Source organism: Lepidochelys kempii, chromosome 4 (assembly GCF_965140285.1).
Source record: "Lepidochelys kempii isolate rLepKem1 chromosome 4, rLepKem1.hap1, whole genome shotgun sequence".
NCBI lineage: Eukaryota > Metazoa > Chordata > Testudines > Cheloniidae > Lepidochelys > Lepidochelys kempii.
This window is the reverse complement of record NC_136383.1, coordinates 63848442-63860595: the sequence shown is the minus strand read 5'-3', so window position 1 is coordinate 63860595 and position 12154 is coordinate 63848442. Positions and strand designations below refer to the sequence as shown.

The following is a 12154-nucleotide window of genomic DNA, read 5'->3' as shown; positions in this document are numbered from 1 at the left end:
GTCTCTGCAATCTTGTGCTCTTGTAATTCTCCCTGCATACCCCAACCCTCCCCTAAGCACCTGTTAGCCTGGGGAAATAAGAAACAGCAGTGATGCTAGTCCTATGCCAGCACAGGATTCTACAATGCCAGGAAAATCCTTAGCTGTTACCTTAAGGCAGCTTTAACGGCCCTTTGCAGAACTAGAGTGATACAGAGGAATTGTAGATGCCGAGGATCTTACAATTGGTCTTTATATCAACTGAATAAGAGACATCTCCAAAGAATCCCGACCTGGTTTTACACTAAGCCCCGTTCATGGCAGAACAACTCTGCAAGTTTTATTTAATACCATGCAGATTCCCATTCACTGCAAGTACATCCAGTATAGTTTAATAATGAGTGTCGTGTTAATTCAAGAAATCCCTAGTAACCTGGGTGATTATTCAACAATCATAGATATTATAGATGATATATATAATATTACGGTATTACAGTAAGGTTGTCTGACACTTCTCATTATAAGACCTTATTCTCAATTGCATATAATTTTACCAAACTTTAAGCATTTGGGCTGAAATTATGCATGAGGGATATCTACCTTGGGCTTTGTGGAGGTTTCGTTTTTGTTGGTTTTGGTTTTTAAACTTCAACCAAAAAGGTTCATCCATTTCTGAGAATGATGCTCTCAAGAAAAATACTTTTATGCACATATTAAATATTTCTGGTCACCTTTGCTATGAGATGCTTTGGAGTAAGGACCTGACATTTGGCAGGAGCTGGTTTTTATGTCAAAGATGTGTCTTTTGCTTTCCCCAGGAAAATTCACCCAAGTTTTGCTAAGTTATAAGCCTTTGAAAAAATTCAGTTAGAATATGTTCTGTCAAGACCTGCTAGGGCTTAACAGCCAATATCTCTGAAGAGTCTGTCTGCACTGTGCACGGTCCAGAAAGTGAAGTTGCTACTCTTGTCCATGCTATGCTATGTCCTGGTACCTAAACTGAGGCAGGAAAGCCTGTTTCTCCTGTGCTCAACCTGCTGGGACCATGCATTGTAGAGGAGGAAGCTCTATGAATCTAATGCAGAGTGGACAGAGCCAGATGGGAGTTGTGAGTAAATAGATTGGGATAAGATGGATGTGAGGGAAGAGACTGAGGTTGGAGTCTATGCCCACTGGAGAACATTCCCCTCCAGAATCTGGAATGGAACCCAAGACTCCTAAGTCTGACTATTCCACTTCTGTCAGCAAATATCTGTTAAACTCACTGACAAAATGTCTCATCCCGATAGTAGCATGTCCACCCTTCAGGAGTGCCCCCTTGTCTCTGGTCACCATATTTCATGGAGTCCCCCTATTGGGCTCTCCCTTGGATTTGCAATGTTCTTTCTCAGCCTGCATCTTCTCCTGGCTCCCCCTTGGGGTATTGTATGCGGTGGCCCTCCAGCCAAATCACATAAAAGTTTAAGCCCCTTACAGGTCTAAATGAAAATCCAAATAAATCTTATAACTAATAGCCATTCCATGCCTTTCAGACATCACTTGTTCATTCTGCTCAAGGGCTTCCCCTGCAGGAGTCTAACCTGGTCTTGTAGTGTTCTTTCTCTGTTGCTTTCTGTCTGTTAAACCCTAAGCTAAGACTTTTCTCCATCAGAGAGTCCAGTCACCTCTGTTGCCTCTTTCCAACTGAGCTCCATCAGTCTACTTATAAGACTGATGGCAATCAGTTAATTACCATCTAGGTGTGGAACATGGGTTCTTTCCTTTGCCTTGTAGGTGCAGGGGGTAAACTCCATCAAAATCTCCCTCTTATACTTGTCCACTTAGAGGATGACAACCAAATATTTCTATCAGTTGCTCCTTTACCTCAAGTGGCAAAAGTCTGTGTGGTGGATCTAAATGTTCCAACCCAGTGTTCCACAATGGGTGTCATTTTCATAGAATCATGGAAGATTAGGGTTGGAAGCGACCTCAGGAGGTCATCTAGTCCAACCCCCTGCTCAAAGCAGGACCAACCCCAACTAAATCATCCCAGCCAGGGCTTCGTCAAGCCTGACCTTAAAAACATCTAAGGATGGAGATTCCACCACCTCCCTAGTGCTTCACCACCCTCCTAGTGAAATATTTTTTCCTAATATCCAACCTAGATCTCCCCCACTGCAACTTAAGACCATTGCTCCTTGTTGTGTCATCTGCCACCACTGAGAACAGCCAAGTTCCATCCTCTTTGGAACTCCACTTCAGGTAGTTGAAGGCTGCTATCAAATCTCCCCTCACTTTTCTCTTCTTCAGACTAAACAAGCCTAGTTCTCTCAGCCTCTCCTCATAAGTCATGTGCCCCAGCCCCCTGATCATTTTTGTTGACCTCTGCTGGACTCTGTCCAATTTGTCAACAGCCCTTCTGTAATGGGGGGCCCAAAACTGGATGCAGTACTCCAGATGTGACCTCACCAGTGCCAAATAGAGGGAAATAATCACTTCCCGCGATCTGCTGGCAATGCTCCTACTTTTGCCTCCCAATATGCCATTAGCCTTCTTGGCAACAAGGGCGCACTGCTGACTCATATCCAGCTTCTCATCTAGTCTAATCCCCAGGTCCTTTTCTGCAGAACGGCTGCTTAGCCAGTCGGTCCCCAGCCTATAGCGGTGCATGGGATTCTTCCATCCTAAGTGCAGGACTTTGCACATGTCCTTGTTGAACCTCATCGGATTCCTTTTGGCCCAATCCTCCAATTTGTCTGGACCCTATGCCATGTGATAGATTTTCTATTTTTGCATTTTTTTTTTTAAATCTAGGAAGTGGTACACAAAGAACTTCATTGAAAGAACATTATTAAGATCGCAAAGTCAAGCACTTAGAAGTTAGGAAATGCAAAGGGATAACCTTAATTCTGGTAACCCTAGCCCAACCCCCTTTTGCACATGCATGTTGATGCAGGTTTTAATTACATTAACACATACTATTTTTTTCACAGAATCCCTGTCTCATTCAGTGCACAGGATGGTGCTAAAGGCATGCAGCCTTCAATTTATTATTGTATCTTCATGATTCAGTGTGTGGCCCCAGGTTTTATTTACTGCAGACTATTCATATCCTGTTCTGAAGACTGAATTAGTAATTTCGTCAGGGGTGTCATCACTATGGTATCTGAATGTATCACAAACATTAATCGATTTATTTTCAAAACACCCTTATGTGATGAGGGGGGATATTAAAATAAATTCTTCATGATGCTAAGAATGTACCAAAAGGTGTGAAGGACAATTTAAAGCTCACTTGAACATCCATGATCACAAAGAAATTGTGCATATTAGTTTTGCTGTTGTAGGATTACAAAATGGATACCGTAAACTTTAATTTTTATCAAGGCTGTCGTCTTCAGTTTGAGTAACTGTTAGATTTTCCAGGATCAGGAGGTCACGTTTTAAAGTGATGTATGTGTTTTAAGTAAAGTTTGGGGCCTTTCAACTTTAATGTTCAATATATATCCTTTTTAGGATTTTTTAAACTTAATGTATAATATTTTTCTATTTTTGATATCTTTATTGCAAACAAAATTAGTATTATTAATATTATTATTTATTATTTTATGCTTAACAACCATGTATATTTGTCTTAATTTATAAAACTGAGAACTAAAGTTAATCAGAGAAAAATCACTTTAAGTTGTGATATTTATGAGGTCTAAACTCAGAAAAGATTCCCTTTACAAATTCAAAATACTGTTTTCATGAATTATAAAATGATGCCAAGACTTTATAGCAGCTAACTTTATAAGACTTACAATGCAGTCAGGTTCAATAGCAATATGTTGGGAGCAGTTAGTGTAGACATTTGGGTTTAACTGAAATTTGTAACAGGAGAAAAACAGACTATAAACCTAAATGTTTCTAAGAGGATCCATCTAAGTAAAACAGACTGCTATATGTTGGGGACAGGGAGTATTATTATCCTATTGTTCAGAGATTCTTAAGATGTTTTTTTCTAAAAATCTGTGACTGTATAGGTATGGTTTCAGAGTAGCAGCCGTGCTAGTCTGTATTCGCAAAAAGAAAAGGAGTACTTGTGGCACCTTAGAGACTAACAAACTTCAAAAACAGACTCCAAGGAGAGACTGCTGAATTGGAATTAATTTGCAAACTGGATACAATTAATTTAGGCTTGAAGAGAGACTGGGAGTGAATGCGTCATTACACAAAGTAAAACTATTTCCCCATGTTTATTTCCCCACCCCCACTGTTCCTCAGAAGTTCTTGTCAACTGCTGGAAATGACCCACCTTGATTATCCCTATAAAAGGTTTTCTTCTCTCCCCCCCCCCCCCCGGCCCCCGGCTCTCCTGCTGGTAATAGCTCATCTTAAGTGATCACTCTCCTTACAGTGTGTATGGTAACACCCATTGTTTCATGTTCTCTATGTGAATAAATCTCCCCACTGTATTTTCCACTGAATGCATCCAATGAAGTGAGCTTTAGCTCATGAAAGCTCATGCTCAAATACATTTGTTAGTCTCTAAGGTACCACAAGTACTCCTTTTCTTTTTGTATAGGTATGGACATTATTGTCCTCAGCTTCTTATACCTCATTACACTTTGAGTGAGTATTTCAAACGTGGGTTCAACAGGCGCTTCCAGAAGATGCATGTGCACTCAAAACCTATATTTGCATGTCCAAATCAGACATATGGGCATATAAATGGAAATGGGTAGTTACTGTCAGCATCCAGTTGTTGTTTTTACATGCACAAATGTTAGCCTGCCTGCACAACTACTGATCTTTTGTAGACACCAGGGTGCACACTTTTTTTGGCTCTCATTTCTGTTGTATTCTTATTGAAAAAGATGCACCTTTACAGAATATTTATTTAATTTATATTTGAAGTTAGAGGAGGAGGGCTTTGTCACTAACTTCAGTCTGCTTTTATTCAGACCCCTCCAAGCACTGCATTTTAGAAAAAAATGCTTTACCCTTTTAACAGGGATGAGACTGATACAGCCAGAACCGTCTGGTTAGTTATTTGTTACTTAAATGCAACATTTTTTTTCAACTATAATCTAATTCCTGCTGCTGAGGCCACAGGTTCTGATCCAAGAATGTCCTCTGGTGAGTGGTGCAAATGTGATTTCATATGATCTCACATAAGCTGTAGCTCTTATATACTACATTCATTATAAATGATTCCACTTTTATTCTCCATTAAGGGAATAAAGTGGACATGTTTATATTCTTAATCTAGGCTTTTTTTTTCTTTCTTACTAAAGCACAGAAACCTCCTTGTTGGAAATGTTATAGTGGAATTCTGCATCAGGAGGGAAGCAACATAGCTCCTCTCCAGCTTGTCAGCTCGCCTGAACTCCCCTGCTTTCTGAGAACAATATGTCAGAGTATTGGGGAATTCAGAATGCTGATTGGCTGTTGAGGAGGTAATGATTTATAATGAGCATTTCCAGTGTCTATCTGGAGTATAAAGCGTTTATAATTGCATTGCATCACACTTAATATTACTAACATAATGATCCACTCAACAAACAAAAGTACACAGAGTGTAAATATTTCACTTCTGGAATGACGGGTTGCCTTTCTGCACTGATTCCATCTACTGTTTTTGTATGCGTGTAAAACATTTTGGCAATGAATATAGAATCAGTGTTCCATAATAGATTACATTTGGCCATTTATCTCTGGGATCTCATTTTCAGTCCAACAAAAATGAGTTGCTTAATTTGTATATTAAAGAGTACACACAGTGCTGTGAACATAAACATAAATGCTATCTTCTCACCAGAGCCCTAGAATTATCTCGTGTAAAGAATTAATTCCTTCTTGGACCCACAAAAGGTCTTGGAAAGAACAAGGTCTTGCAGAATATGATAGTAAGGCTTGCATTTTCCTGTGCTTCTGCCATAATGTCATCACTTAGGTTTCATTAGCAAAAATTAGACTCTGAAATTTGCTTTTTGAAGCCACTGACTGTAAACAAAAATCAGAGCATTTCCTTTATTGTTATATTTTAAATTTGAGATTAGATTGCTGAGATTTAATAGTTTATGGTGTGGTGTGTTAGAGATGAATGTCCTGTTGTTTATAACAGAAAGAGAAATAGAGTGATGGATAGGACCTGTCGTGGATTGTGTGGTGCCTGATGCTAGAAGCAAGAATAAAAGGAAATAAATAGTATGAGGTATGGTTTAGGTAGATCAGTAAGGACGTTATTTATTTTAAAGTTTCTAGCAGGTAGCACAGATATTTGATACATTCCCATTCCTAGGAGACGTCACTACACCTAGATGGTAATGATTCATCATCAAGATGGAAATTCAAGATTAAAGTAGATGAAAAACATTGTGACAGTGCTTTGTCACCCAGAGCTGTTAAATGTATGCCTACATTAAACAATGAGCTGGTGTTCTGTTACATATAGGTGAGATTTTAATAAATTATGACAATCTCAAGAAAAGTCCAGCCTCTGGTTAGCCTTTGAGCATTATGCAGTATATATTTTTAAAAGAAAACAAAACAAACTTTTAAAAATACGTTTTCATGTTAGGATTGTCCCAGAAGCACAATACTTGAATATGCAAGAGCATTTTCTTTCAAACAGCATACTTTCAGGGGATTACTATGTCAACATACAAACTCCCTTTTGAATTGAAACTTGATATATTTTACATCTGAGCCCAAGAATTGATACCTTTTTCTTGCCAGATCTGAAAAAAAATGCCATGAGAATTTTTCTAGTTACATACTATTCCGCAAAACATTTATATTATATGCAGAAGTTGCCTGATGCTTCCCATCATTAGACCCTATTTTCATTTGCTGAGCCTTAACCGTTCAGGCTGAAACTTTCCATGATGGTTGTCTGCCTTAGAATGCGTTTTTTGTTCATTTAAGTTTCAACTAATAGATTCAGCCATTTCTGAGAAAAAGGTTTAGGGGAAAATACATTATTTTTGATTATGTTTAAAAAAATAGTTTTATTGAGAAGCTTTAGCATATCCACATTTTGGAACAAGGACTGGAATTGGGGGGGAGGGGTGGCACTGGGTATGCCTTTTGCCATCCCAATTAAAATCTGCCCAAATTTGGCCACATTATAAGATTCCAAATAATCCCAGTTTATACACGGTCAGTAGAGATTTATTAAAGTTTGGCAGCTAAGTTCTCTTCAAATTTTGTCTCTACTGGGCATGCTCCATCCTTAGGGCTGCAGGAACTGAGCAGGACTTTCCCATAATTGCTTTCTTGGCTGTTGGAGGCCACTGTGGAACTGGTACAGAAACTGAAAGCATAGAGTCTTTCCTTCCTGTACTCAGTGCTCCCCACAGGCACCTAGACTGTATGGCAGAGAAGGAGAAAGTAATTGATTGGAATGCAGAGGGAAGAGGAATCCAGGGACAGGGAGAGAGGGTTGCTAGAACCAGGGACTAAAGAGTGTGGGGAAGCAAAGGAGGCTAGGATAGCAGGTGTGCAGGTGTGTGGATAGGAGCAGAGAGTGCGGTTCTGGAGTTATATAGGCATAGAGCTAGAGGATGGCAGGAACTGTGGGATTATTAGATGGATAGAAGTCAGGAGAGGATAAGAACAGAGGAGCAGCCTGGGGTAATGGGGTCTATAACCATGAGAGCACCCTCCTCTACCTGAAACTGAACCCAGGTGTCCTCACTCTTTATATTCCTCTCTTGTCAGCAAATACTTGTGAAATCAATGGCAGATGTGTCTCGTCCACTCTCTAGTATCTGGTCCATATAGAGGATAATTGTGTACTGCTGCTACTAATTACTAAGTAAGCTCAAGTGCTAGAGGTCTATGCTGTGAATATAATTATCTGAATCCTGCCGATGACCCAGTCTGGGGCTCAGTGTGGTTCCACATGACAGATTTTGTGATTTTTTTTAATTAAGAAATTCTATATAAAAATGTTAGAAATAGCTTGCAAAGCCAAGCACTCAAAAGTTAGGAAATGCTAAGATTAAGTTTACCTGTGTAAACTTAATTCGTCTATCTTTTATGTATGCATTATGATACATGCTATAATGACATGATTATATACTATTTTTTCCAGAGGATCCCTGCCTCATTCAATGTAAAGGATGGACAGTGCTCCACAAATTAATCAGGATTGTGTAGTGAAGGAGGCTGTCGTTTGTAGAACACCTGCCTGATTTGTGGCAGATGTTGAAAGATGTGTGGTGGCAGAGAACTGGAAAAGATAAAGGATGGTCTAATGGTTAAGGCAGTTGTATTCTGTCCTGAAGAAATGGATTCTGTCCCTGTCTCTGCCACGGAGTTCCTGTGTGATGCTGGAGAAATCTCTTAATCCAAACTGCACCGTTGGCAAGTAATAGTGTGTTCCTCATTTTCTGGATACCCAGGTGAGAAACCTCAGGACAGATTTGCAGAGGTGTTGAGCAATCACAACTGCAACTGAAGTCAGTGGGAGCTGTGCACTGAATATATACTGTACTATATAATGCTAAGTACTCTAAAATATCAGGTCCTAGTGACTCAAGCTGAGCTCACAAAATTAGTGGACACTTCTCACAGTTTTGTCCTTTAATCTCTCTGTGCCTGAGTTCCCCATTTGCAAATTGGATTTAATACTGACTGCCACTTAATGTCACAAGACATTTGAAAGTTAAATTCATTAATGTTCGTGAAGCACTCAGATACTATGATGAAAACACCATAGAAACATCCATGAGGAAATTAATAATTTTTATTCAGTTCAGGGATTGGATGGTGTATGTTAAACAAGGCCTAGGGACATACATTGAATATGGAGAAGAAAATAAATATTGAATAGCTGCTGATTCGCTGCATGAGGCTGGGTTTGTGTGGAAAAAATAGTATATGGCCATGAAATTAAAGATTGTATCATAGTGCATACAGACAAGGAGATCACATTAACATTGTGATTACATGGGTAATCTTAATTCTGGCATTTCCTAACTTTTGAGTGCTTGAGTTTGCAACCTCTTATTGATGTTTTAGTATAGTTTTGTTAATGTATGTCTATAACAGTGGTTCCCAAACTTGTTCCGCCACTTGTGTAGGGAAAGCCACTGGTGGGCCAGGCCGGTTTGTTTATGTGCCATGTCCGCAGGTTCATCCGATCGCGGCTCCCAGTGGCTGCGGTTCGCTGCTCCAGGCCAATGGGAGCTGCTGGAAGTGGCGCAGGCCGAGGGACGTACTGGCTGCCGCTTCCAGCAGCTCCCGTTGGTCTGGAGTAGCAAACCGCAGCCACTGGGAGCCACAAAAGGCCGAACCTGCGGATGCAGTAAGTAAACAAACTGGCCCGGCCCGGCAGGGGCTTTCCCTGCACAAGCAGCGGAACAAGTTTGGAAATGACTGGTCTATATAATCTATATGTATTGTTAGCATACATATGGGAGTTAATTGGTGCATGCAGTTCTGTATATTAGTACGCAGATTTTGACCTTCAACTAATGGCCCAACCCATTTTGGAAGGAAAATTGTTTTAATACAGGGACTACAGCAGGATGCACTCTGACAAGCTTTTAACCATGCAGTGATACCAATGAATACATTTTTTCCCTTACATCTGAGGCAATCCATTTTGATTTCCTCACCATTTAGAGAGCCAAAACCATTTGAATCATACTTTGTAAATGACATCCAAATGGTCTTGTGGTTAGTGCTCTGTGTGGATTGTGTTTTAGGTCAGCAGAAGACAGGAGCAATAGTGGAAGCAAAGCAAAACCATTCTAAAGCCTATGAAGTCAAAAGGAGTCTTTCTATTAATTTCAGTAGAATTTGGGTCATACGAACATAAGAACAGCCATATTGGGTCAGACCAAAGGTCCATCTAGCCCATTATCCTGTCTTCTGACTGTCTAATGCCAGGTGCTTCAGAGGGAATGCACAGAACAGGTAATCCTCAAGTGATCCATCCCCTGTCATAAGCTCCTTAGTGGTGAATTAAGCAGGCTTTGTGAAAGTTTTGTAAGAAAACTGGAAAATGCCTATGGTTACCATAAACTTTTCAGCAAACTTCAAGTAAGATTTTTGACCAGGACCCATTCCCAGCAGGTATTGATCTCCCAAAATATCAGATGTCTCCTTGGATTAGGATGGGAAGCTTGAGCACCATTTAGCCTATCACCTCTAGTGTCTTTTGCATACTTATTGTGGATAAGAAGATCAGGGCTAGTTTCATCAGTTTCACAATAAAAGCAATGAAACCTGTTGGCTTTCCACTTCTATCTTATTTTGTTTGGCATCTCAAATTCAAATGAACTCAATACTCAGAGTGAAACTGTAACCACTTAGAGTTCAAGGCTAGAAGGGACCATTTGATCAAGTCTGACCTCCTGTATATCACAGGAAATCAAACAGCAGTCATGGCTGTTCAAGCCCAGTGCCTTGTGGTTAGCTAAAGCATATTCTCCAGAAAGGCATCAAGTCTTCGTCTGAAGACATCAAGAGATGGAGAATCCACCACTGTCCTTAGTAGTTTGTTCCAATGGTTAACCATACTGACTGTTAAAAAAAAAATGTGCCTAATTGCTAATTTAAATTTCTCTGGATTTACATTCCATCCATTGGTTCTTGTTATGCCTTCCTATTGTAGATTAAGGAGACTTTTAGCTCAGGTGTTTTCTCCCCATGGAGGTATTTATACACTGTAATCAAGTCACCTTGTCTCTATAATAAGATGCGTGGATTGAGTTCTGTAAGTCTTTCGCTATCTGGCATTTTCCCTAGCTCTCAAATGATATTTGTGGTCCATTTTTGCACCTTCTCCAGTTTTTCATCATCCTTTCTAAAATGTGGACACCAAAAGTGTACACAATATTTTGGGATCAGTCTCTTCAATACAGTATACAGAGATAAAATCACTTCCTTATCCTACTCTCACTGCTCCCTTGTTTACATTACTTAGGATTGCATTAGCCCATTTTGCTACAGCATCCCACTGGGAGCTGATGTTGAGTTGCTTGCCTGTTATGACCTGGTCCAGAATCATTGCTTTCCAGGTTAAAGTCCCCTGTTCTGTAAGCATGGCCTGCATCCCTTGTTCCTAGATGTATAATTTTGCATTTGACTATATTAGAACATATTTTCTTTAAATGGGCCCAGTTTAACAAGCAATCAAGATTGTGCAATATGAATGCCTTGTTTTTATCATTATTTGTCACTTTGCCAATCTTTATGGAACACCCCTAGAAATACCCCCATTTGATGATGATTCCTCATTGACAACTACTTTACTACTTTTTGAGTTCTCTCTGTTATCCAGTTCTTATTCCATTTAAAGTGTGCCTTTTGATATATTGTAGAGTGCTAATATTTTAATCAGAATGCTGTGCAATACTAAGCCAATGTATTACAACTTTGTAGTACCTTTATCAGCCAAACTTCCAATCTCCTCAGAGGATGAAATCAGATTTCTTCGATAAAACCTATTTGCTTTAAAACCTATGTTGACTGGCATGAATTATAGTCCTATCCTTTCATTCTTTATCAATTAAATCTCTTATCAGTTTTTGCATTATTTTGGTTGGGATTATGTCAGGCTGACTGATGTATTGTTACTTAGGTCATCTCTCTTGCTCTTTTTGAATATTGGCACAATAGTAGCACTTTTCCAGTTTTCTGAAATGTCTGGTGTTTCAAAATTTAAAAATTAATATGAATGAGCCATAGATTTTCTCAGCCAATACTTTTGGGACTCTTCGATGCAAATTATCCATGTGATAAGTGTATATCATCCTACTTCTTTCCAAATAAAGACTAGAAATATTTATTGAACAATATTAACAATGAAGCATGCTATAAAATTTTCCAACATCCATTCAAACCAAACCTGACAGGTTTTAAGTAGCTCTTAAAAGGGAATATTTTTCCTTCTCTTCTTACAGCTTTTCCACATGATTTAGCATTTGGATTAGTTATCTTTGTACGGCACCATCTGGCCATATTTTCTTTCTCCTCACATACATGCACATATTTGCTTGAATCATAGAAATATAGAGTCCGTGCCTGCCACACTGAGGCAGGACCAAGTATACCTAGACCATCATTTACAGGTGTTTGTCTACCCTTTTCTTACAAACCTCCAATGATGGGGATCCCACAACCTCCTTTGGTAACCTATTCCAGTACTTTACTATCCTATGGTTAGAACCTTTTTCCTAATAGCTAACCTAAATGT

At 39.4% G+C, this 12154-nt stretch overlaps 1 protein-coding gene across 9 annotated transcripts in view; it reads left to right on the top strand.

The window, feature by feature from the left end:
• The window catches only part of FSTL5 (follistatin like 5), a 564833-nt gene that overhangs the window by 468264 nt on the left and 84415 nt on the right, over nt 1–12154 (top strand). For 5 of the 9 annotated variants that reach the window (XM_073341501.2, XM_073341502.1, XM_073341509.1 and 2 more), the window contains one exon: nt 5056–5079. The exons of the other annotated variants lie outside the window; for them this stretch is intronic. In XM_073341501.2, the coding sequence (XP_073197602.1) occupies nt 5056–5079 (24 nt within the window). The remainder of the gene's footprint in view (nt 1–5055; nt 5080–12154) is intronic. 9 annotated transcript variants of the gene reach the window in all.